General features: G+C 63.8%; 1 protein-coding gene across 4 annotated transcripts in view; it reads right to left on the bottom strand.

Moving 5' to 3' along the window:
• The window catches only part of PEMT (phosphatidylethanolamine N-methyltransferase), a 46,304-nt gene extending 22,373 nt beyond the window's left edge, over positions 1 to 23,931 (bottom strand). For 2 of the 4 annotated variants that reach the window (XM_057535862.1, XM_057535863.1), the window contains exons 1-2: positions 23,396 to 23,605; positions 14,948 to 15,055 (exon numbers count right to left, since the gene is read on the bottom strand). In XM_057535862.1, the coding sequence (XP_057391845.1) occupies positions 14,948 to 15,055; positions 23,396 to 23,554 (267 nt within the window). In that variant the 5' untranslated portion in view covers positions 23,555 to 23,605. Of the gene's footprint in view, positions 1 to 14,947; positions 15,056 to 20,353; positions 20,502 to 23,395; positions 23,606 to 23,808 lie in introns of those variants that run through there. The other 2 variants (XM_007174170.3, XM_007174169.3) reach the window with 2 other exon arrangements.
• Positions 23,932 to 26,113: the final 2,182 nt, after the last annotated feature.

Here is a 26,113-nt window from a genome sequence, read left to right on the forward strand (position 1 = left end):
ACGGGCATGGGCCCGGCGCCCAGCACTGCCTCGGAGAACGTGCTGGAGGGCTAGTGAAGCTCCGCCAGCCAATGTCACAATACCGGTGCCGGAGCCCGAGGGTGCAGCTAATCCTCTTATCCTGCGAGGCAGGCACGGCGCTGAGGAAAGTGCTTTGCCGAATTGTGCTCCCTCACAGTTAATCCAGAAAAAGAGGCCCCGTCTGCGTGGACTGGCGTGACACGGCCCGCGGCCCCCGGCTCGGGACGGAGATCACCAGCTGAGGCCACCAAGCGTGCTCACCTCGCTGTGGCCCAGACCCCAGCTCACCTCCTGGTCAGGCGTCCGGAGCTGGGAGGGGCCCATCTCTTGGCCATCACCAGCCTCCCGGAGCGAGCTGGGCCACAGCAGGGACACGACCCGGCCAGGGCAGGGCATCGTGCTTTGGTGGGACTGTCTTTCGTGGAAGAAAGTCGCGAGCGTGGTCTGAACCTTTCCACCAGGACAGCACCCACTCCTGAACCTGTGTGGCATCCAGGTGTGAGCGGGGCTGAGCCGGGCCTGGGGACCCTCGCTGCTGTGCAGTCACTAGGGCCTGAGGCCACCGGGGCCACGATGCCGTCCCTTGGGGACGCCGCCCCGTCTGGGGGGACCTGATGCCAGGAGGGCTTGGGGACGCGGTGCCGCTCCTCTCCAGCTGCCTTCCCTCCCAGGCTGGCCTCCTCGCTGCCTCTAAACCTGTTCCTCAGACCCAGAGTGGCCCCCGGACCGGCAGCCTGGGAGCCTGTTAGAAAGGCAGGCTCTCAGGACCTGCCCCAGACCCGCCGAGTCAGAGTCTGCGCTTTAAGCGGACGCCCTGGGATGGCCAGGGGGCTGTGCCGCTCCAGGACACGGCGGGGACCCTGCAGCCGCTCGCTCCCGACGCAGCTCCCCCGAAGCTGGCTCCGGGCTCCGCTGTGCACACCCACGGCCCTGCTGCACACTCGACTCCTCGGGCGTGCTGGTGTGTGAGCCCCCTTCCCGTCTCCCCACCCGCGGGATGACCCCTGGAAGGTGCTGTCCTAGCAGCAGCCGCAGAAGGCGTCACACACACACCCCTCGGGCCGTCCGGGGCTCAGAGTACAGCTGCAGGCAGACGGCAAAACCAAGCTCCTGCCTTCCTTGACCTCTGAGCTTGACGGGGCACGCGACTCTCTGGGGACCCTGGTGGCCGTCAGGTCCTTGTAACAACAGGCTTTGCGCCTTGGAGGAGAGAGCTCGCAGGTGGAGCTCCTGCTTCGGCGAACCTCGGGAACAGCCTTCCCAGAAGTCAGCACCTCTCACGACGGCTGGGTGGGATCAGAGCACAGCACCTACTGTGTGCAGCGCCCGCCTGGGGACCTTCTCAGTCCTCGCCGCCACCCACGAGGAAAGCACTTCAGCTTACACACAAGGGAACAGAGGCACAGAGAGGTTAAGTGACTCACTCAAAGCCACACAGCTGGAAAGTGGGAAAGCCCAGCCTTGAACCCAGAGCCTGTCTCTAGCCACTAAGCCCCTGGGCCTCCGGGCTGTTCCCCCTGCCCCCCACCCCGATCTGCTGGCACCGATCTCCAGGACAGGCTGGACTCCAACAGCCCCACCAGCCCCGACGCCCTGCAGGGCCGGGCACGATGGCTCGGCGCCCAAGAGCCCTTTCCCACCGGACCAGGAGCTTCCGCCGCGTGAAGCCCGGGCGGAGACGCGGGCAGTTTGCGGCCCCCCACGACCCCCCACCCTTCAGTGTTTCTGTCGCCGGAGCCAGAAATGCTTGTGGGAGGGAGGGGAGGCCGCGCTGGTGACGGAGGTGACGCTCCGGTGCCCCTTCCAGAGCTGCCACGGCCCCCGGCCCTTGGCCTCACCAGGCGTCTCCCAGTCCTGAGGGCCTCTGGTGTCCCCAGCTGCCCCCGGGCGGCACGTCGCCGGATCCCTGACCAGGCCCCACCCCACAGAGCCTGACCTCTCCTGGGCAGGTCAGGCGGGCCGGCCGGGACCACCGACGTGGAGCCCAGCCCTACGGGCCACCCCGGGGCAGGCCTGCTCCGTGCCGGCGTCCCAGGCCACCCAGCGGCCACAGGCCCCGCGTCCCCACACGTCCATATCCTGGGTCCAGGCCTCACCTCGTCCAGACTCCGGACCACAGGGCCCTGATGGCCTCCCCTGTCCCCGGGGCCGGGGGCGGGTGGCCAACGCCATGACTCACCCGCTCGTTCCAGAACACAGAACAAACCCTGCTCTTGCTTCCAAAGTTTGCTCACAATGTTCTCTCTCATGATAATGAGGTCGTGCTGAGGCAGGAAACGTCCTTAGCTTTGGGGATGCAACAACGCAGGGGCAGCAACTGTGCAGGATGTCCTGGGACCCGGGTGACAGCAGGCCCGTTCTCGCCACTGTTCCGCATACTTAAAATGTGCAAATTAAAAAAACAGTTCCCTCTGCCCAGGAGCCTCCCGTCCTCGGGGGTCTCCACTCTGCCCCCTCCATCCCCTGGGCCACATGCCGTCTTCTGAGCCCCGGAGTCTTTTCTGGAGGCGCCCCCCTCTTCAAGCAGCCTGGGAACCCCGGGGAGGGGTCTCTTCCTCTCCGAGCCTCCCGGGCGTCCTGCGCTCGGACACTGGCCAAATCCCCGACCTGCTAAGTGCCCACGTCCACGGCCGCCTCTGCGCGGGCGGTGGGCGGGGGCAGGCAAAGCCATGGCTCACAGGGGAAAGAGGGGAGCGACAGCGTCGGGGAGAGCGTGTCCCGCAGCCAAGGTGCGGCAGGAACCTGCAGGGCACCATCCCGCCCCGGCCCGGCAGCCCAGAACCCACCGGACGCACATTCAAATGGCCTGGGGACCTCCCGGGAGCAGCGGGGCTCTCTGTGCAGAAGCAGATGGGGCCAGGCCGGGGGTGGCGGGCGTGACAGATTTAAGCAAAACGCGGAGGCTCTGACTCCTGCTGAGTCTGCCGCCGCAGGCACGAGTGCGGGGCTGTGAGCAGCAGTCTGGAGCGGCCCGTCCCGCACACAGCCCCGCCGGCCACCAGCCTCTCGCCCGGGGACCAGCACAAAGATGCCGGGAAGCCAGTGCAGCCCAGGGAGGGGGTGACCCCACCGTTCTCCCCAGGCGGGGTGGGAATCTGCAGGCACGTTTGTCAGTCCAGGGGCTCAGCCTGTAAGAGGGGAAGAGGGGCTGCCGTTCCAGGGGAGGGCTGACCCCGCCCGTGGCCCCCGGCTTGTGACCTGGAGGCCACCGCCCAGTCCCAGCGAGCTCCTGAAAACTGCTGAGCTTCGGTGCCGACAAATGCGCTCGGCGTCCTCACAGCTGCGCGGCTCAACGCTGAGCCGGGATCCTTCACTTGGCCGCAAGCCGACCCGGGCCCTGTCCACTGGGCTCCATCTGGCTTCCTCTCTTTCTAAAGGGCAGAAGCGAGGTGGCCAGGGAATGGGCCTCTGCACAAGGCTCCGTGACCTTCAGGACTGAGCCCGGCGACCCGCGGAGGCTGGGGGAGCCCGTGGTTTCTCCAGGACCGGGGCTGAGCACCGCTCCTGCTCCCGGTGCTGCGGGCCAGGCACGGCCTCCTGGGGCAGAGGCTCAGGACAATCAATCCAGCACCGAGGGGCACCCGAGGGACGTATTTACAGAGCAGCCGAGGCCAGGCCAGTCTCCCCGCGCTGCAGGCCTGACCCCCCCGGCCCCGGCAGCCAATGGGCACCGAGGAGACCAGGCCAGCGTGGCCTCTGCCCTTGGGGCCTCCAGTGCAGGGCAGATGTGCTGGGGATGTGATCGCCAGAGAACGGGCGCTGAGAGGAAGAATAAATTGGGGTAGAGCTGTGGGGAGGCCTCTCTGGCAGGTGACCCTCACTCGAGGCCTGAGGGCTGAAAAGGAGACCCACGCAGAGCACAGAGAGAAGGGTCCTCCAGCAGGAACATGTGGCCTGCAACGCCCCGGGGTGCTGTCCGGACCAGACCAGCGGAGTCCGGTCCAGCCGGCCAGGCCACAAGCCGGCCTGGGAGGTGGGGGGGCGGAGTGGGCCAGGGTTCCCCTCTGCACCTCGGACGACGTGGTATTTAGCAGGTAAGCTGTCTTCACCAGAAAGCGCCAGAGGCACTGGGAGGGACACTGCAGTCAAGGTGACAAAGGGAACCACAGGTCGTCGGGGAGGAGCCGGAGCGGCGGAACAAAGGAGCCAGAGAGAGAGGAAATCTGAAACCCCAGATGCCGCGCGATCACAGGGGTCGAACAAGGAACCCCCGGCGCCAGGGCCCACCGGCACCACCTGCTCCTCGCAGGAACCCCGGCTGATCAGGACCCGCCGTCCACAGACCGGGCTCGGGGGCTGCCCGCACCGGCAGGGAGCAGGTACGAGGCCGGGGGCCGCGCGGAGGGGCCGAGCGGCGTGGAGAAGGCGGGGGGTCATCTCGCCCGCGGCCCCCAGCGGCCCGGAGCCCCGCGGCCAGCGGCCAAATGTGTGGATGCAGGCCTTGAGGACGGGCGGGACGCAGAGGCGCCACAGGCCGCGCACACACCCGACCTGGGACGTCTGTCCAGAAGTCTCCCGGACCCAGCACTGGGCCCTGGGAGGTGTGCGTCCTGGTCACGGCCACGCAGCTCCCAGAGGCTGTGACGTCCTCACAGCCCCCCCGTCCGGCAGCAGAGAAGCACAAAAGGGCTGCGTCCTGATGGAAACCCAATCCCCTCGCAGAGCCCTGCGACTGGGGACAGTCTCTCCTCACTGAGTACAGCCTGGGTCAAAATACCGTGTTCTGTGCTAATCGCCACTCCCCCACCGCGGGAACATTCCGGGGACCTGAGGGGGGGCTTATGGCTCTGTGTCCCCCGAGGACGCGGCAGACAGAACACAGAACAGCGCGGCCCCTGCCCGCAGCGCGACAGCACGCTCTCTCCGGAAGACCCTGCACAGCCTCCCGAGCCGCTGCTCAGCCCGGGCTGAAGCAGGAGCCCCAGGGGCCTCGTGGATGCACGGCTGAGGCGGCTCAGGGACTCCTGCAGCACCCAGGGGTCAAGGGTCGCGCTCAAGCCACCAGCCAGTCGGCTTCGGGACGTGGGGCCCTGGGCCTCCCTGCCAGCTCCACCAGTCACAGCCACACGGTCCGGTGACTGGAGGTTCCGGGTCCAGAAGCAGATCCTGGACGTGCGCAGATAAGCAGGATGAGCACGTCTACTTTAGGGCTGTTTACGGGGCAAAGTGTGACATCAGGTGCTCGTCCACGGGTGGGGCCTGGTGAGTGAATGACAGGACATCCCCACAAGGGGCTGGAAGAGTGAAGGGGCCTCTGGGTGTGAAAGTGAATGGCCTCCAAAACCCACTCAGAGGGGCTGTGAGGACAGGGCCCAGCGCTTAGGGAACCCTAACAAAGGCCAGTTCCCACCATTGCTCTAAGATCAGCGTCCTCTGCTTTCCCGAACGAAAGGATGAGGGACCTGCAGGGGCGGCGGTGGGTGCAGGTGGGCATCTCAGGGCACACGAGCCTCCACGCAGGGCACGTCCGGGGCCCGGGGCAGGGGTCAGACAGCCGTTCTCACCATCCGCCTTCCGCAGACGGTGGACGGTGCACATGCGTGGCCAACATTTAAACCTTCAACGTCCTAAACTGCAAAGAGACTAAAACAAGTGACCATGCCCAGGGGGAGGGGCAGACAGCAGGGACCCCGGGGTGTGGGGGGGGGCCGGCTGCAGCGATCGATCCTGCATCTTCGAGGCCAACCAAGGGGAGGAGGGTCACGCCGCTCTTCCCAGGTGGCCCCCGCGGGGAACGGCGACTCCCGCCTCAGGGGGACATGCTCTCACTTCCCGCATGATTCTAACAAGCCCCAAACAGCAGGTAAGTGGCAGGTCAGGAGGGAGATGTGGGCAGCGGATGTGACAGCCGGCGAGGGGTCAGAACCACTGGACAGCCCAGGGCCCGCCTCCCAGCCCCGGGCCAACGAGCCGTCTGACCCCTGAGCAGGCTGGGGGCCTGTGTGAGCTGAAAGCTTTGCTGAGCACCAGCAGGTTTATTGCCCAGAGCAGGTTCTTCCCACAGGTGCTGGACAAACCCACCTCGTCCGCGCCGTGACGCGTTCTACAGCGTCGAGGCCTCAGCCCACCTGCTGGCCCGTCCGCATCTCCACTGAGCTCCGCCCGGGGTGGGGGTGGGGGCCCAAGAGAGAAGCTCTGCTCCTATCCGCCCCCCGAGGCCACGGGCAGCCCTGTCAGGTGACAGGTGACGTGATGCTTCCCCAGGGAACGTGCTGGCTTCAGAGTTAAGGGTTGAAGCCGGGCTGCCCTCGTTCTCTCTCTCTCTTTAATTATCCTGCTGTTTTGACATGCACACCCAAGGTCTAAAATTAGGCCACTGGATCTCACACCTGACTTTCCAAGCTCCCCGTTGGGGGGGCGGGGGTCAGCACTGACCTGGGAAGGTGTCAAATCCGTGTCGGGGAACAGTGTCTTCTCAACACGCTGTTCCAGCCCCGCCTGCTGGAGGGCTGCCCGCCTGTGCGCCACGGCCCGCGGGGTCCCAGCCACCCACCCCCGCGGCCGCTCACCACTTCCACAAAGTCAGGCCTGAAGGCGCCTGGCAGGCGGCGGGGTTAGAAAGGCTATGAGGTCCCCACCATCCCCACCGTGTCCTCGGGACCAAGTGCTGAGACCCTCCGTGCAGGCCACACTCAGACTTGGGCCAGAGAACCAGGGTGAGGGCTCCAACTGCCCCCAGACGGGGAGACCCGGCCAGTGTCCTCTGCCTGTCACCTGGCCACGGGGTTGCCGTCTGGGCTCCGCTGCGGGAAGGCAGGGAGCACCTGCCCTTTTCCCTTCCTCGCCCGTGAAGGTCCCTGCAACTCCTCCTGTTTCCTGAGGAGGCTGAGGACTGCCCCCACGCCGGAACGCCTTCCCACGCCATCAGGGTTTGTTTCGGAGGGACCCGAATTCTGCACCCGTTAAGCCCACAGTGCTCCCAGGAAGGGCCCTGCCCCTGCTCGTGGCATCCGTGTGGCCACCTCCGGGAGGACCACGGTCCTGCCAGCCAAGCAACCCCGGTGCTTTCAACCACACCCCTTCCTCTCCCCTCGTCTGTTTCTCGGGAAGCAGTTTGTGCAGGTATTTGGCCGTCAGGACACGGAGACAGCATTAGGGGATCAGGTCCCTTCACCTCCGCCACCAGCCGAGGTGTGAGATCTGACCTCTGTCCTTCAGCGAGCAGCCTGACGGTCGATGGGGCCGATACTTACATACTCCCCACCCTGCTTTCGGGCCACCTGCCACGGGCTCAGAGGCGCTGATGCGGCACCTGGGCATGGCTAACGTGGAGCACCTGTCCCGGAAGGTACGGTGAGGCCAGCAGGGTGGGGGCCTGCCCCGAGCTGGGCCGGCAAGTGCAGCCCTGTCGCCGCAAGACGGCATCACTGCCCAGGCAGCCCAGCCACGAGGAACGGACAGGGCGAGGCCGACAGAGGGCACCAGGTGGCCGGAGAGGAAGGAGGGGTGGCAGCTGCCGGCCGGCTCCAAGCGAGGTTCTATCCAAACCTCGAGGCCCTGATGACTGTGCCTGTTGTACAGATGAGAAAACCACGGCTCAGAAAAGCGAAAAGTCCTGCCCAGGTCCCGGCCAGGAGGCAACAGCAGCAGGACAGGCTGGTGTGCTCAGAGGCCCACGCCCCTCCCCGGGCCGGCGAGACGGGCAGGGAGGACTCGGGGGCGGGCGGGGGGCACGGCGGCACCGGGCTTCTAGGGCCGAGCGGGCCAAGGACGGGCCCGAGGACGTGCAGCCGCCCTGCCCCGGGCACCCCTTCCAGGCAGCTGCCCCTCGTGGCCGCCCCACATGTGGCCCTGCCCACAGACAGTCCATGTGCCGTCGTTACACTGACACAGGCGGGGCGGGGTGCACACCAGCCAGGAAGCCGGCGCGGGGCACGCTCGTGCGCCCCAGGCTGCAGGGGGCGGGGCTGCAGGGCTGGACCCCCAGCAGGTGCCGTGAGGGCCTCTTCGGCCAGCAGGGCCCCGGGTCCTGCCCAATCTGGGCCAGGCCAGGCCGCCACATAGGGCTGTGTCTGCGCCAGGCAGGCCCTCCGGGGGGTGGGACGGGGGCGGGCATGACACACGGGAGCGGAAGCCCCAGCTGCCAGGCCCAGCTCTTGCTCTCACAGCTGTGTGACCCGGGCAGGTCAAGCCACCTCTCTGGTCCTCCGCTGCTGCTTCTGAAAAGCCTGGGGTTGACCCGCCCCCACCCCGGGTCTGCACATCAAATCCACTGGGGGGTGGTGACAGTGATTCTCCCTCCCAGGACGGCCATCGCCGAGTGCGCCCCACCCCCAGCGCCCCCAGTCCCAGGGCTGTCCTGCCCCCGTCCCTGCGGTGCAATCCCTCGGTCCCCTCCCCTCCCCAGGGCTGCTGGGGAGATACAGAGCAAGGCACCATGCCCAACAGCTGACTGACCCTCGCAGGCTGCCCACGCCCAGCCACCTCGCTCGTGATGGCAGGACAAGGGCTGGACTCTTCTTACTGTGATTCACAGAACCCCCTTCCCAGCCGTTATTCACCTGGAGCCCTGTGGGCGGACAGGTGGGGGGCAGGCGAAGAACAGGTGCCGTTATGTGCCAGGAGCAGGCCCCCTGTACACGCACCTGTGGAAGGCGTGTGCCTCCCCGGCTACTTTCCTACCTAAGCCGCAGGCTGGCCCCGAAGAAGGGTAACCCTGTCCAGCCAGGGGGCTGAGGGGCCCTCACCATCCTCACTGCGGTCCCCTCTGCCCACGAGCACAGCCCTGGAAGGCAGGAGGACCTCGCATCCCTTGTGCGCCGTCTGGTGGCCAGTTGGGGTCAGTCCGATGTTGAGCTGCAGTGGCCCTCAATGTGCTGCACACCCACCAGCCCCTGGGCCACCTGGGACCCTCTGCAGCAGGGGCGGCTTGACAGAGCGAAAGGCAGCAGAGGTGTGTACAGGCGGGGTGACCCTCGCTCCCCGCAGAGCCTGGTACCCGAGTACAGGGGCTGCCCTCTGAGGCTGGCCAGAGCCTCAGACAACAGGCACCGGATCTGGGAAGTACCGTCGGGGAAGCTGTGCAGGCTCCACCCCGCCCTCTCCTGAGTCCCTGCTGCATCAGGTGGCCTGGTCCTCCGTCCCTCTCTGCCCAGGACCCCTGTGTTCCGGCCCCCCGACTCTCGTGATCTCTGCCTCCCCGGAGCCCACACTCCAGGCTGATGCCTCTTTGGAGAAACCACAAGAATCTCAGATCCGGCAACACGGCGAGGCCAGGGGCCTTCCCTGAGGCGCCGTGGGCATCCATCGCCAGGGTCTTTGGGCCGGCACTCGACCACCTCGCATCCTAGCCCTCCTGAGGCTCAGGGTGCCAGGGCAGGGGACCAGGAGGCGGGATGAGAGGAAAGGTGGCAGGAACGGAGCTCCCCGGGCCCCACAGCGGGCGGCGGCCGGACACCACGGGGAGCCCACAGCACCTCCAGGCGCTACGTGGCCCGGCGTTGGCCAGCGACAAGCCCACCCATCGCCCCTGCACCTCAGAGCCTCTCCCAGGCCACTTCCTGATCCCTGGAGGCGAGGAAAGGACCACCAGCTACAAAACACTCTCCATGATGTATCCCTAGGCCATGCAGCTTTTCTGGGCATAAGACTCTGGGACAAGTGAAAGCACTTGGCCTTCAGCTCAGGCAGCAGCTCTGGGAGTTTGCGCTGATGCAAGAGCCCTTCCGGACGCGCCTGCACCCAGGCGACTCCCACGGCTGCTTCTCCTCTGGGCCAAGTATGCCCGGGTGCTTCCAGACCCTTTCACACCCATTGCCCTCCCCCACAGCCTGGCAGCCCCCCTTGAGAAAAGCTGGGCAAAGGCCACTCCTCCAGAACTAAGATGAGGCAGCTAAGGCCCAGGTCAGAGCAAGTCAGCAGTAAAATGAGACAAAAACCCAAGCCTTGGACATTTTCCCCGGAATGTCAGCTGGCCTCAAAGGAAGACCAGGGAATGGGGCAAAGCCAACGATACAGCCAGGTGGGCACCGTGCGGCCAGCAAGAGGACCTAGCACCCCTCTACCAAGTGGAGAAACTGCCTGGCCCACGGCATCCCGGGCCACTCAGGGCTCACCTGCGATCACACTGGGCCTGCCCTTAACTCCAAGGCAGGAGCCCTCGGTCTAAGGTAGGAGGTGAAACGTAAACGCGCGAGGAACAGCGACCACAGACCTGCGGTCAGGGAGGCTGGAAGGGAGCTGGGCCACGTCTGCTCGGGGCCAGGGCTCAGGGAAGGCCAGGGAAGGCCAGGGAAGGCCTGGGAGGGAAACAGGAGGCAGGCTGGTGTGGAGGAGCCCTTCTAGGAGGGAGCAGGCCGTGCAAAGGCACGGGGGGGGGGCACAAGGAGACCACGCTTGCTGATGGCAGAGGGTAGACACCAGAGCTCCAGGGAAGGTCACAGCAGACACCCTACGGAGGTGTGGGAGGGCCCTGAAGGCTGCGGGGTCGACAGAAAGGTCGAAGCAGGAGGGCTGATCTGCTGGGAACACCAAGGGGAGGCCAGGGCATCAAACCGCCCCTCTGTGCGGGAGGGGCCCGAGAGATGACCCACCAGGAGCCCTCCCGCCACTGCAGCCACCTTGTCCCGCCCAAGCTGCTGCTACAGAGGCCGGGTCGTGTCCAAGTGAAGCATCGCGGGAGAGGCGCGTCCTCTGCCCACACGGCCCCCAGCAGGACTCGTGAGAAAACGCAGGCCGCACCCCTGGAGCGTCAGGATCCGGGAAGGAGAGGAAGCCCAGCTCAGGTGGGGTCTCACCGGGGCTCCGGGTGGGAGAGCCTCCCTCCTCACCCCCTCGGCCTCCGCGCGGTCCCGGCAGAAGGCAAGCTGGCCGTGTTCCAACCGCCATGTACACTTTACCGCCACGCTCCTCCTCGGACACCTAAAGTTAGCCCAGCTGCAGCCCGTTGCCCACAGAGGACGCTGCTGCCTGGCACGGCTCTCCCTTCAGAGGGATGGGGCCGAGGGGCGGGCAGGGCTGCCTGCACCAGAGGACACACGCCTACTCCCCGGAAAGCACACCCACGCACACGCCACAGGACCTCCTGCGCTCGAGCCGACGTCGCGGCCAGAGGAGCGAGCCTGGGTCCTGGTGACAAGGGGCTGAGTGTCCCCACTGCAGAGCCAGGGCCAGACACCCATCAGCTCTGCAGGAAGCAGCTCTGAGCACAGCTCGGGCGGACAGGGGAGATGCTGTTCCCTGGCGTCCTGGGCGACATCGGTCGGAAGGGACGGCGGCCGGCCGGCCAGAGCCCTGTGCTCCCAGAGCCGAGGTCTCAGTGAGGCCCGGCCAGCCACCGGCTCCACTCAGAGAAAAGCCCTTGCTGGGCCACGGGCCCTACCAGGAAGCCCCACTCAGCATCCCTGCAAATGCAGGACGCGCCTAGTCTAGAAACTCGGCACAGAGCCGGCGGGTATGTGGCCGTGCCCTCGGAGCCGGACTTCTGAGCCAGATGGGAGCAAGGGTGTCACACAGCCTGTCCACGCCCGGCCCAACTCCCCCGCACTCACACGGGCACACACGTGTACACCTCGCACATGCCCCTCGCTGCCGGCTCTAGCACGCAACCAGTTGCAGGCCAGCACTCAGGGCCCTCCCGCAGGGGACCGGCCGGCCCGTCCACTTCCCCACCCGCACCACATCCCAGCGTCTCCAGCAGCCCAGCCTCCGGCTCGTCCCCTCGCGGCCCCCAGGCCAAGGAGCCGCACAAGCCCTCGCCCCGTCTCCTGGACAAGCTCCAGGCGCCAGCTTCCTTGTAACCAACTCCGACGTTTGGATTGCAGGTCTGATGCCCAATCTTACCTCGCTGCCAGCTCCAGGAAGGCAGGCCGCCCCCTCCCAGGGGGCCTGCACGGGGTCACCCCAGGGGGGCAGGGTAAGCTGAGCGGCTGCGGTGTTTCAGAGCCCGATGGGCCTCCATTCACAGAGGGAGGAACCAAGGCCCAGAGGGGGCGTGAACACAGGGGCTGGGACCCCAGCCTCCATCCTCGCTTCAGCACCTGCAGCATCAGCTTCCCGGCCCCTGTGGGGGTCCCCGGGGCAGCCAAGCCCACCCCACGTGGCTGACACCGAGGCCGACACCGAGGCGCGCAGCAAACGCACACAAGGTTGCGGGGAGCCCCCTCGCCCTGGCCTTGCCCACAGCGCCACCTACCGTCCTGCTGCCCCCGCTCCCTCAAGAGCCCGTGGCCGCCAGGACTCAGCCGGCAGAACCCCCTGTGCCAGGGCCCCCCAAGGCGCACGGGGAGCGCCGCCCTTTCTGGGGAGGTGCGTCTCCCTGCAGACCAGGTGACCTACCAGGACGAAGGGCTCTGGGGACACGGGACATCCAGGGATAAAGCGGGTCAGCCATCCTGCTCACACTTTGTCCTAGAAGGCGGGGTGTGGGGCAATGCCTGGCCCTGTTTGAGGGGTGAGGGCACGAGGGGAAGGTGGGGAGGAGCCGGCTGGTGGGGCCACGCTCAGCAGGGGGACCGGCGGCGGGGGGTGGGCAACCGCGAGGAAGGAGGGAAGGCTGGTCCAGGCCCTGGGACAGGGAGGCCTTCTCCTGCAGGTGGGGGAGGGAGCATGTCGGGGAGGTGTGGGCCAGGGCCGAACAGCGAGCTCTCTGCAGGGTCTGGACGTGCCCAGGCGCGGCCGAGCACCTGGACGCGAGGTCCTGGCACCGAGGAGATTCTGGGCCAGACAGAGACACAGGTGACACAGGGACCGCCCCAGCTGGCCCCTCTGCAGCACCCGTTCTTCCCAACATTAACCCATCCGTGCACCTGGCGGGCTCATCCCCCCGGCCCCGCGGGCCACTCAGCACCCCAACGGCGGGCTCCCTGAGAGCACTTGTGGGGTGAGTGAGTGAACAGATGACATGCAGAGGAAGAGGAGGTCATGGCAGAGATGGGGCCAGGGACACCCCACGAGAGAGGGCGGGAGGCCCCCTGCGGGCGCAGCAACAGGGGTGCTGGGGCCAGGGGGGCAGGCAGCGCAGCGCGTCCAGAGACGCCCCGGGAGCTGCGGCCCAGGGAGCGGGAGGGGGCCCAGCCCTGGGCAGCCACTCGCCAAACCTGGCTCCACCTGGAGGCTCTGGGGCAGGTCTGAGCTCCCCACAGCCCTCGCCTCCCCCCCGATTCTGCACCAATTTCCACGGGAGGGTCTTCCCCACACGTCCAAACAATGCTGACATCAGCCGGGCGTGCTACAATTCAGCTCAATTCCAACACTCTCTACCTGGCTCACAGGACTCTGGAGACCAGTTCACTCGCTAGATGACAGGTGTGTTACACAGGAAGCTAAAGCACACAGACCCACGGCCAGGTGAGAGGCCGCGCGGCCTCGCGGGAGGGGGCCTGCGGGGACGGAGGAGCTCTCGGGGGTGGGGGACCGAAGCTTGCTTGGTGGGGAAACATCTTCAGGCCTCCTGGGGAGCTTTGGTCCCTCCTGCCTGAGTGGCCCTGACCTGACAGGCCCCGGCCAGAGCTGGGGTGGCCCGCGCCTCGCCCCACGGTGATTCTGCTCTCCCCCCACCCTCCCCGCGTCCCATCCAGCGCACCTTCCCCTCCCACAGCACCAGACAATGAAGGCTAAAGGGTGTGGCAGCCGAAAATCAGGCTTAAGTGATGTTCACGTCCTGACCTCAGAACTGGTGGAAGTTGCCTGCTCAGCAAAGAGGGGGCTTAGCTTGCGTTCAGGGTCTTGAGATGGGAGTTGTCCTGGGTCGGCGGGGCCCTGACTGCTGTCCCCCCCCCCCCCGTTTCCTTATAGGAGGGAGGCAGGCGGGGGGAAGATGCTGGCCTTGAGGACTGGAGCCGGGTCTCCTGGAGGGGACCCTCCCCTGGAGCCGGGGGGCGGACAGCCCTGCCCGCACCTGGATCTTGACCAGTACTGGTTTCAGGTTTCTGGCCCCCAGAGCCAGGGGAAAATATATTCCCGCTGTTCTAAAGTACCCAGTCTGTGGTCATTTGTTACAGCAGCACAGGAAACCAGCGGGGCGTATGAAAAAGGCCGTGTGTCCATCCCGGAAAGGAGACCAGTCTGTCTGTCGGGAGGGCATGCACAGTCTGTCTGTCGGGAGGGCACGCATATGTCTGCGTGCTGACTGCAGCCTCTTTGAGATGAGCAGCCTGCCCCCACCGGTCTCCCCAGATGAAGAAAAGACCTAACTCGTCAACCAGACGCAAACACGTCCTGTTCTGCCCTGGGGACCGAGCGGCCACCTGAAATGAAGACAGCTCGGAACAGTGTGTGCTGACGCCCAGCCCAGGCTCGTTCAGCAGGCCGCCCTCGAGGTGAGCACGGGACGTCCACGGCTCTGCGTCGGCAGACGCCTTGGGGGGCGGCCCGGGGAGCACGCCTACTGCCCCTTCCACCCCACCAGAGATGCCGGACAGCAGACCAGAAACCCCAAGGGCTTCCCCCACATCCTGACGGGGGGGGGGCGGGTGTCTCCGAGAAGGGCTGGCAGGAGGGACTGCTCAGAGCCCACTCCCCGCCTACCCCCCACCCGGCCAGCCCCCCAGGCCCCCAGCCTCCGCGCGGCCCTGCACCCCCAGAAGACCCGGGCGCAGACCTGCCTCCCGTTTCTCTTGCTGTCAGCTCCTCGCTGCCCCCAGCGCCCCTCAGCCCGAGGGCTGCAGACCTCTCTGCAGGAAGCCTCGGTCAGGAAAAGTGATGATGTTCATGAGCACGCCTGCTGCGGGGGGCGTCATGAGCAGGCGGCTTCCCTGCGTGTGTGGCAGGAGGGGAGCAAACCCCAGCTGACAGCTGCTGTCCGCTGAGGCCATGATGTCGTGGGACCCCGCGGTGAGGGGCTTCCCCGGTCAGCGTCCTCCCTGGGGGCCGAGCTCGACGGGGAGGCAGGAGGCCGCTCCCATGCTGGCCAGAGACAGACCAGGAGAGGGAAGAGCCACGCGTCCGTCCATCCGTCCCTCTGCACAGCCTGTCCTGGGGCACTTACCACATTCCAGAAGAGCGGATTGAAAGCGATGGTGAGGACTGCAGCCACAAAGTGGGGTTCTGAGGGGTCCACGTAGCCCAGCAGCCGGGTCATAACGCAGAGGTCTGCCTGCAGGGATAGAGCCGGCGTCAGCGGGAGACCTGCCTGTCCTGCCCAGCCCTACCTGGCCGGACACGGGAGCGAGTGACAAGCCCCAGAACTCGGAAACAAAGTTACCCTCCAGGAACAGGTCAGGAGGCTTGGGCACGTCCAAGTCCAGCAAAGGTTACTACAGTGTAATCTCATAAAACGGAAGATAAAAGCCGAAACCCAACCGGCCGTGTCGTGCCTGTCGGAGAGTGGCTGGGCCAGCGGCGGAAGCACAGAGAGGAAACCAGCGGCTCTGAGGATGAGTGTCCAGCACGCTGGCGGGGCAGTGACCCCGCCGGGACCCGTGTCTGCATCACCAGGGTGACCAGGACCCAACAGAGGTGTTCAGAGGCCCCAGAGCCAACCCGAGGGGCCGACGTCCGTGTGAAGACGCTCAGCCTCCGAGAACCAGGAAGAGGCAGATGCAGAGAGCAGCGGTGTCCTCTTCCCAGCCCCTGGACCGGCGCTCCTGAGCGTGGGGGTTCCCAACCCCGGGCGCCTGCCCCGAGCGCGCCCACACACGCGCACAGCTGCTCCTATCAGCACGCACGGAACGGGTGTGCACGCCGGGGGCTCGGGTAAAGCAGATGCGCCGTCCCCAAAGCGGCTAAACCAGGCAACTGAAACAGACCAGGTCTGGGTCAACCTGCCACGTTCTCAAACGCATGTCAAATGGACAAGGGCGCTGCAAAAGCCCAGGGCACCCTGCACCCACCACACAGCGCTGAGCGCCCCACCCGTATGTGGAGAGGGCCAGCTTTGAGCCCCAGATTCATTGCCCCCTGTGTCCGGGGCGGGTCTCCCCACCTCCGCGCTGTAGACCCTCCGGCCGGTCACTCTTTGCGGCCCCCACCCACTCCATGCCGGCCGCCCTCCCCAGCCGTGACAACCAAAAACGGCTCCAGACGTGGCCCAGATGTCCCCGGGGACAGAACTAAGACCCTGCCTCTAGGGACAAGAGGAGGAAACAGCTGGATGCGTCCAATGCTGAGTTCTCCCTTTAAAACCCATGAGACACTGCTGACGTCCTGGTGGTCAGTGTTCACTGAGTCCCTGCATTACTCTTTGTATTTTTCTTTTTCTTTTTAGAAATTCATGGCAGCTCTCCACACGCAATTCAGAATAACAATAAGTCTCAACTGGAAGGTAAGTCACAAGCCTTGGCTTGCGGGGGGTGGGGGGTGGGGGGGGTGGAATCCACCAGCCGTGCCCAGGGTGCAGAGCTGGGGGGCAGCCGGGTGCGCAAACCACGCTTCCTGCCAACGGCCCCCAGCCCTGGCCTGCCCCCCGAATCACCACGTCCAGCTTAGGGCAGCACACAAAACATGCTTCTCACCACTTGCAGACTCTTATGACAGCAGCTACTCCCACGGGAGTTGATATGGCATTTCTGCAGACAAGGGTGTCGTTGTCAGCCAGACTCCCTTTTACGGAGTTCCGTCCGAGGACATCATTCCTCTGAACCAAAAGAATCCTGCTGCCTCCAGAGTGGCGAGCGTGTCCACGGGGCAGCCAATGTCCGCAAATGCCAGGGCCCACAGGGGGCCGCAGCCTAGCCCCACTCAGCAGAGAGAAGTAAAACATTCTCTCCTGCAATCGTCCCACCAACCCTAGGAGCTAAACGTTACCATCCTGACACTTTACGCATTTTATGGAGAAGCTCACTGAGGTTGCCGGTGGGTCAGATCTTCCAGGCCCCGCCACTCACAAAGCCTCGGGCTCCGTCACTTTCCACCGCGAGCCAGGAGCTGCTGCGGGGGCCAGTCACCTCTGCGAGGGTGGGAAATCCCACAGTCCCAGGCAAAACCCACGTGCCCTCATGCTGTGCCTCCTGCCCCACGGGTGACCCTGGGCTGGGTGACCCTGGGCTGGGTGACCCTGGGCTGGCAGGGCCAAGAGGAGAGGGGGTAAAGGGTCAAGAGTGAGGCCCGCCCACGTGGGGAGCAGGTGCGGATGGCGGCCAGGCTCTCCCGTTCACCCAGGCCCTGGACGGTAAGCAGGAGGAAGCCGGCAGACGGTCCAGTGGCTGCCCGGGGAGCAAGGTGGGGCGCGGCCTGGGAGGGCGCAGGGCGCTTCCGGGGTGATGGAGCCTGGGTGGCGGGGACACGTGAGAGTTCTCCATCTGGGCGCGATTTCACTACGTGAATTACACCTCAGGAAAGAAGGTCAGCAGGGGAACTGGGAGCTGCCCCCTCTTTCCCCGAAGGGCCCGGGGGAAACGCTTCAGACGTTTCTAAGGATTCCACTCCTCGCCATTCAGCAGACACTGAGCGTCCCCGGGAGGCTCCACTCTGGGGGTCTGCGAGCTGAGCCCCTGCAACAAGAGCAGTGCGCATCTATACAAGTCCTCACACCTCACCTTGGGCCACCACCCAGCAAGACGAGCACCGCTGTCGTGCCAGCTCAGAGATAATCAAGCCAGAGGCTCCCAGAGGCCAGGCCAGGCCAGCGCTTCCGGATTCCAGATCCCAGATTCCGGGTTCAGGCACCGGAGTGAGGATGAGTCCCGAACACTCCCAAGGAGGCCGGGCAAGTGAGCAGGAGACAGACTGCTTCTTCGCCTCTAGGAGAGCAGAGGCGGAGGGGAAACTGAGGCATAGCGGTTAAGCAGTGACACTGGCTGAGGTGGCCAGCAGCAGACATCCGGCCGGGGCTCCCTGTTAGGGCTGAACTGGTCAAAACTGGAACCTCGGCCCCCGCCCAGGTCCCAGGGCCCTCAGTCAACCTCTCATCCAGGAAGTATCCGGTCACCTTGAGGGGGGATTTGCGTTGCCCAGAGAAGGGCCCACCGAGCAGGAAAGAATGACAGACAAGTCAAGTGGCAGCAGAGGGCCCCCTCCTGGCTTCCCGCTCCAGAGGCCTGCAGGTCCCCTCCCGGTTGCTGTCACCCCCAAAGCCCGCTGGGAAGGGTGCCCTCCCGGGTCAGGCAAGAGCAGAGCAGGAGGGTCCCAGACCCCCGCCCCGTCACCCTGTACCCCTGTGGGCCACCTCGACTAAGGGGAGGGGCCCAGCGGGGCCCACCCACCCTCTGCCCAACCTGATGAACGCAGTGGAAGTCCTGGCCTTCCGCTCCCAGTAACCCTAACAACGGGGCCCCCCCACCCCCGCCCCCGGCTCCAAGGTCACGGGCCGCGGAGTCCCGGCGCTGGAACAGAGAGGAGACGGGCTACCTACCGCTGCCCGAGCAGCGCTCCCGCGAGGGGCTCAGCAGCTAGAGCTGATGCCGCTCACCGTGCGAGGGTCAACAGCACCCAGGGTCACATTGTGACATCCAAACAAACAGCAGGGGCCCAGGGAATCAAAGTCACATCGACCGCAGGTGGGACCCACGTACCGCTCACTGCCGAGGGAAGGGGACGGGGTGGGGGCAGCGGGGCGGGCCTCCAGCTGGACCCTCCGGCCCCGGGCCTTCTCGGTGATTCAGGAGACATTTACCGGGAAACCTCTGCTGCAAGCCCCGAGCCTGGCGCACACACAAGAAGGAGCGGCCACAAAGAAGCTTTATACTAAGGCGGCCGCGACCTCATGGCCGGGGCACCAGGCACAGAAGGTCTCTGGGCAGCGGATAATCCAGGCTGGGCTGGGGGCTCCCCCTCACCCTCCGGGAGGGGCCACAGGAAGCTCCGTGACCCATCTCCGCCCAGGGGGATGAGAGGGGAAAACAGGTGCCAAGGTACAAGGGGCAGAGGGTGCTTGTAGGGCCCCTCCCTGTGCGCCTGATGCCAGCGCTACAGACAGATGCTCTCTGGAGGGGCCCTCGGGGAATGCTCCCTTCCTAAGGAACAGCCAGCGAGGGGTGCGGCCCACACGCTGGGATGGGGGGCGAGCCAGCCCTGGAGACCACCTGAAGGCTCTGCTTTCCTACGATACAGACAGCGGCCAGCGGCTGCCCCAGTGTCCCGAATCCATGACTCTTTCCAGGAAGCTGTTTATGCACACTCTTCCTCCAACGAGCCTGTCCTGGGCCATCTGCAGAGAGGCTCTGAGGGCCCGTGGGGTCCCGCATCCATGGGGCAAGGTGGGCCCTTCCCGGGAGTGGGTCTGGGGCCTCCTCTCCTCTGCGGGGCTGTAAGCCTCAGACCTCTCTCTACATTAGCCCTCAGGGGCCCCGGACAGGCCCTGCAACGCTGGTGCCTATGTCTATTTACCTAAGGACGCATTCTGTGTCCAAGGCAGTAGTGACAGGAAGCCAGCTGACCGAGCCCTGGACAGGGCTTTGCAGAGGCGGCAGAGCCTGTCCTGAGACAGGGCCCAATGCCCTGTGGGAACCTGGGCAAACTTTGATGGGGGTGGCACTTCCATCCTGGGACCATCAGGAGGATTAAGTGAGATGATACAGGAAGCTCACTTATTACTCTGTGACTGAGTCCGCCCACAACCCTGTGAGACATGCCCATTTTTCAGACTGAAAAACTGAGGCTAACACATGAAGCCAAAACAGGTAGGCAGAAAATCGGTGAGGACAAGGTGGGCCTGAGCACCAGCCCCCCATAACAGCAGCAGGCACGTCCCTCTCAAGTGCACATAGAAGAAAAAGAAAGAAAAGGTAAAAGGATGTATGTTCTTGAACCATAACAGAATCAAACTAGAAATCAATACCAGAAAGAGCCTTGTTAAAGACCACAAGTAGGGGGCTTCCCTGGTGGTGCAGTGCTTAAGAATCCGCCTGCCAATGCAGGGGACACGGGTTCGAGCCCTGGTCCGGGAAGATCCCACATGCCACGGAGCAACTAAGCCCGTGCGCCACAACTACTGAGCCTGCGTTCTAGAGCCCGTGAGCCACAACTACTGAGCCCGCGAGCCACAACTATTGAAGCCCGCGCGCCTAGAGCCCGTGCTCCGCAACAGGAGAAGCCACCACCATGAGAAGCCCACGCACCACAACGAAGCGTAGTCCCCGCTCGCCGCAACTAGAGAAAGCCCACGCGCAGCAACGAAGACCCAACGCAGCCAAAATAAATAAATAAATACAATACAATACAATAAAAATAAAATAAAGAACACAAATTGGGACTTCCCTGGTGGTCCAGTGGTAAAGAATCCGCCTTCCAATGCAGGGGATGCAGGTTCGATCCCTGGCCAGGGAGCTAAGATCCCACATGCTGCGGGGCAACTAAAGCCACAATTACTGAGTTTGCGTGCCTCAACTAGAGAGCCCGCGTGCCGCAAACTACAGAGCCCACGCAGTCTGGAGCCCACACACCACTACTAGAGAGAGAAGCCCTCACGCCACTACTAGAGAGAAGCCCATGTGCCACAACAAAAGATCCCACATACCTCAACGAAGATCCCGCGTGCCACAACTAAGACCCAACGCAGCCAAAACACATAAATAAATATCTTTTTAAAAAAAGAAAAGAACATCTATACTGACAGACGGATGAGTAAAGCCCTACGATCATCTCAACAGAGGCAGAAGAAACCGAGGCTCTGCCCGTTTACGTGACTTGCCCAAGGTCTGGACTCTGACCCAAAAACACTGAAAACAAAAACTATGTCCTTGAGAACTTCACACAATAAGTCGTCCAGAGAAATGGCCTGATGTTTATTCTAACTAATGTGATAACGCCAAAAGAGTTTGAAAAACAACTCTGTGTAGCAGGCAAACATCTCTCCCTGGAAGGCAGCTCCTACCTGCCCCTGGGATTTGCCTCCCAAATGGTCACAGATGAGTCACAAACAGGAACTGTGCAGCCCAAGGGGCCTGTCGCCCAGCATGGTCTCGATGCTGCCTGAACACAGGGGCCTTGCCTTCTGAAGAGCACCCACCCTCGGGTGGGCTGCACTTTACAGCTGACAAAGGTCCCATTTTACAGAGCAGGTAACTGAAGGGCCCCTCTTGACACCTACACCACCCGTCGCTCACAAGGGCTGGAGAACCATCTGGAAACGGGCATGAAAGGGGCTCCCCGACTGTGCCCGGGCAGCCTGTGCTCCCAAAGAAGCCAGCACCCCGAGGCCCCACTGGAGCCCCTCAGTCCGGCTCCATCGCCCACCAGCCAGCGGGCTTCACTCAGCTGCCGAGCTGAGGAGCCTGGCTGAGTCCAGGGCAGGGAGAGCCTTGGTCAATGAGGCCGCAGCGGGGACGCGCGCAGCCCAAGGGGGGACTTTCTAAACTCAAAACAAAGCCCAGGTTCCGCACCAGCGGGAGCAGGCCCAGGAGCTAGTGGTCAAGGGCACTGTGCCCGTGGTTGCACGTCAGCACACGTGTGGCTGCTGGGGACGTGCGGTGCCACGTGATGAAATGACATATTTTAAGTATTGGGTCAAATATGTCGTCAAAAGTAATGCACCGATTTCTTACTTTTTCAACTGTGGCTGCTAGAGTTTAGATTCTCAGCGTGACATATTACCGCCAAGGGACGGCGTGGGGCCAACGCGCTGCCGTCATGCAGCTCAGACGCCCGGCTGCAGAGGAACCGTCCCGAGGATGACATCTCTCAAAACCAGACGTTTTCACTGAGGAGGGAGGAGGGCTGCCAAGTAGGACAAATACACAACGTTCAACGTTGTTGGCAACAGGAAGCTTAACTGTACCAATAGGGCTGCAGTGGAAAAAACGGAATGTTAGCCAACGAGGGTCACCCTGACCTGTCCCCTGAAAGGTTCCCAGATCGCTCCAACTGCACAGACCCACAGGGAAGGGAAGAAGAGCAGAAAAGACCTTCCCCCACACACCCAGGAAATCTCCCCCTCCCCCACTGCTAGCTCTAGAACACAGGCCTTGCTCAGACCTGAGGGCAGGACCCTAACCCTGCAGCGAGGCCCACTGCCCCCTTGATTTCCACCAGAAGCCCCGAAGGCTTCCCCACCTCCGGTTAATGGTGCCCCATCCTTCCCCGGAGTTCTCATCCATGAAGCATCCACCCCAAGCCAGGCAATGCCGAGGGTCCCCTTTGGCATTCCAAGTGCCCTCTCCTTGCCCTTCTCAAGATCTGCTGGGATCGTCCTCCCAGGACGGCTGGTGACGATCCACTGGATCTGGGTGCCTATTACACAGGCGAGCTCACTCTGAACACGCCTGAGCCGTGCGGTGTGACCCAGCACTTCAAGGAAAGTTCCCTGAAATTATAAGTCTTCCTCTCTCCTTGGTTTCCCACCCATCCCCTGGGACTGTCCTGCACTCCCTGGGGACAGACGCTAGGCTTATCTTTGTTCTTGAACAAATACTCCTCCTCAAGGCCTTGGCTCTGCCAGCCCCCCCGACCAGAGCACCTGGGCCCCCACCCCCCAGCGCATATCACTCAGGGCTCAGATGAGGTCACCTCCTCAAATAGGGACCAGCTATCTCAGGATCTCAACCCACCTCCCCACAAGCCAGTTTCTAAAACATTGACCAGCTTTATCTCCGGCAGAGAGTTTTCAGTTTCCAGCCTCAGTGGAGTGAAAGGTCAGTGAGAGCCGACAAAGAATGTCGCCTGCCATTCCAGTCAACAAGGGAAGTCGCCCCCCATCTGCTGCTGCCAACCCCACAATGCACCCTGAGGGGGATTCAGGATGGAGAAAAACAGGAGACAGGCCCCAGGCAGTTAAGATGCAGATTTAAGGAATAATTTCAAGGAGCCCAGACTCTTGCATCTTCCCACAAATAGAAAAGTGCTAAAATCACGTACAAGACTGTTTTTTTGTGATTAGCAGTAATCTTTTGATGTCCGACGTGGTTTTTTTTCCAGCAAAAACTCCTATATATCCTGGCTCCCCCTCAGAGCTACTGAGAGGCTCTTTCCGGGGCTATAGTCCTCAGTAAGGCCCCCCAAAAACACAACTCGCAACCATTAGGTTGTGCGTTTTTCTTCAGTGGACACCTGCTCTCGATCGGTACTGGCTGTACCAATGAATGGACCACAAAAGGCGGCCTCGGGCAGGGACCTCTCGAGGGCTCCACGGGTAGTGGCTGACGCCGAGAAGGTGAATGTCTTGTCTCAGAGGAGACTCTAAGGGCCGGGGCCAGGGGCCCGGCTGGTCTTCAGAACCAGGTCCGGCCTGGCCCATCCCGGCCCGGCCCGCTAAGGGGCTCCGCAGGCCGCGAACTCCCCGCCCGTCCACCCGGGAGGAGGCCTGTCCTCCGGCCTCAGCTCGGGGTGCCTCCTCCCCGGAGCCTAGCGATCCCGTAGGTGCACACGTGTACGCGCTCCCACGCGCGGATACGGGTGCGGACACGCGCACTCGCACTCACACACACGCACCCGCGGTCCCGCCCCGCCCCCGTTGCCTGGTAACGGCGACACCGCCCCCGGGCGTAGGCGGTGGCACCGCCCGCCGCGGACCCAACCGCCCTAGCGACCCCCCTCCTGGCCCCGCTGCTGGCGCGGTCGGTACCTTCCTGAAGTCCAGGTTGCCGAGGCCCCCGCAGCAGTCGGGCGCCGCCACCGAGCTGAGCATGGGCCCCGCCCGGCCCGGACCCATCGGCCGCGGGCCGCCTTGCAGGGACCAAGCGCGGGCCTCGCGGCAGCCCCCAACCGCCAGGACCGGCCCCATCGCGCCCGGGAAGCGCCGCCGGCCGCGGCGCTTTCCCGGTGACCGCGCTTCCCCGGCCTTCTGGGAAATGTAGTCCCCGTCCCCGCGCAGCGCCGCGCTCCCGGGCTCGCACCGGCCTCTCGCGGAGCAGAGAACTACAAGTCCCAGGGCCGCCCGTTGCGGCGCCGGCCAGTCCCGAGTAGGCCACGCGGCTGCTGGGCACCCCCGCCCGCCGGCCCCCGGCCCCCGGCTCCCCACTCGGCCCGCCAACTGACCTGGTGTCCCTGTCCTTGGCCGGCTGCGGCGGGTCGTAGGTTTAAGTAGCGCCCTGCACAGCACCGCGGACCTGGACTTTGGCCGGCTCGGCCCCCCGCCCCTCCTAAGGCTGCCTGTGGCGGGGGGCGGGCACACCCCGCAGCTCCCGCCCCCCCAACCGGTTGCGACCCCTCCTCCACTGGCCCTCGAGCACTCACCGGGGCTGCCCTCACTGTCCCCTGGGAGATGAGAGCCGAGCAGCAATCAAGGGTTATAGCTTGATGCGGGCTGGGATGGCAAAACGGGGGACACTGCCCTGGAATGCTCAGGGAAGGGCCCGAGGGAGGCCTGTGCGCAGGAGAAGGTGGCAGACATGCAAGTTGCGGGGGCAGGGGGAGGGACCACCTGTGCAGGTGCCGGGAGACAGACAAGAGGGGTTCTCAGTAATCCGGAAAAGGCTGGGGTAGTGGTGGAGGGGGGACAGCGGGAGGGAAGGGGTTTAGAAAAGTAGGCGGGATTTTAGCTGGTTGGGTCCCAAGAGAGCCCCTTTTGTAGCTAGGTGTCACATACCTGGGAGCCCTGGCAGTCCCTCTGCTTCCTGATTCCGGCCCACTTCTCTCCCCCTTGGCCCTCAGCACCTGCCAGCCCAGGGCATCTGTGAGCTGCCACCGTGTGCCCACCCCTGTGCTGACCTTCACAGCATCCCTAGGATGGGGCAGGCCCACCAAGAGACAGGAAGGGTGCTGGCCTTGGTGCATGCACTAGCTCTGTGGTCAGAGGCAACTTTCGTCTTCTCAAAAGTAAAAGGGAAATACCTGCTGGTAAAACCCACGGCACAGGACCTGACCCGTGGGAAATGCTTGAGAACCACTGGCCATGAATGCGCTGGGTGCACAGCAGGTGCTGCAGGGCTGGTTCGCCCACTGACCACCCCATCAGGGTGTCCAGGCAGGGCCTTCCGGAACCAGAGCCAATTCTGGGGAGCCCGCCAAGGGGGAGGGCCCCCAGGGAGCACTCCCCCCCACCCCCCGACTACAGTCTGTTTCACCCAAGCCCCAGTTTTCTCCCCACCTACCAGGCCACTCTCCTTCCCCCCACCCCCCATTCTTTTATTAAGCCAGGAAAATTAGTTTTTGTGTGTTTGGTTTATCTGGGAACAAAGAAAGGTAAATGTCAGAGGTCACACCATAGCTGATGCAACTAGAGGAATCCACTCCTCCACCCCTAACCCACCCCCACCGCTCCTGCTCCATGAAAGGAACACACCCAGACGTGCAGAAGCCAAACTCAGCTTCCAGTGTGATCGATCGGGACTGTTCAGATCAAAAACCTCCTGCTGAAGATATCTGGGGGCAGAAGTCTTGCCTGGCCCTTTGAAAACTCCCAGGTCTGAGCGTGCAGGGGAGTCCCCAGGCCGACCTCTCTCGGGGGAATATGCCTTTTCCGGCATCCCTGGCAAACAGAGAAGTCACTTCTGAGGCAGCATGCTCCTCTGTTGGACAGGATGTTTGTTCCAGATCCCAACCCAAAGTCCCTCTTGCTGGAGCTTTAACAAACAGCCCCTTTCTACCCTCAGGGTTATCTCTCTTTGCCCCTTGATAGCTCTTCCGATATGGGAGCCATTTATCAGGAGTGTCTCCCAGTCAGCTCCAGGACAAACATCTCCAGATGACCTCTCTAGCCAGGAGTTTGACCTTTGCTGGGAGGGGATCAAAGCTAACAGCCATTTCTTTGCCGTCCTCCCTGCCCCAGTGGCCCTGGGTCTGACTGCCTGGCTCCCAGCAATCACCAAAAACAGCTTTTATTACTAAAATTAACATTTGCTTATTGAGTGGCCTTGGGTAAAACCTAAACCTTCCCCTACTGAGCCTATTTTCTGTTCATAAAATAGGTACGATAGTATCTCCCGAGTGAGGCTGTGGTTAGGATTAGCGGTAACGATGTGCACAAAATGCCCGGCACGCAGTAGGTTCTCAACAGATGCCTGTCTCCCTCCTTTCTATACAATCAAGACTCGCCTAAGATCATACTCCTGACACTCACGAACACGCTGTGGTTTAGGACTGGCCCATGACGGGGGCCCAGGAGAGCCGGGTACTAGCTTGGAGGCCTGCGAGTCCCCGGGAGGACGTGGGTGAGGAGCCAGGCTGGGCAGCTTCCCCTGAGGGGTGGGGAGCAGGGGGAGGCTGGCGCGGTGGCGTGCACCGCAGGTCACCGGAAACCAGGTCATCGGGAGTTCTTTAAAACCAGGAGGGTACTGAGGGGCCGCGGCCATGGTGCCCAGCTCCCCTCCTACATCCAGGCCTGATTGCCCCCACCCTGACC

Source organism: Balaenoptera acutorostrata, chromosome 20, assembly GCF_949987535.1.
Source record: "Balaenoptera acutorostrata chromosome 20, mBalAcu1.1, whole genome shotgun sequence".
NCBI lineage: Eukaryota > Metazoa > Chordata > Mammalia > Artiodactyla > Balaenopteridae > Balaenoptera > Balaenoptera acutorostrata.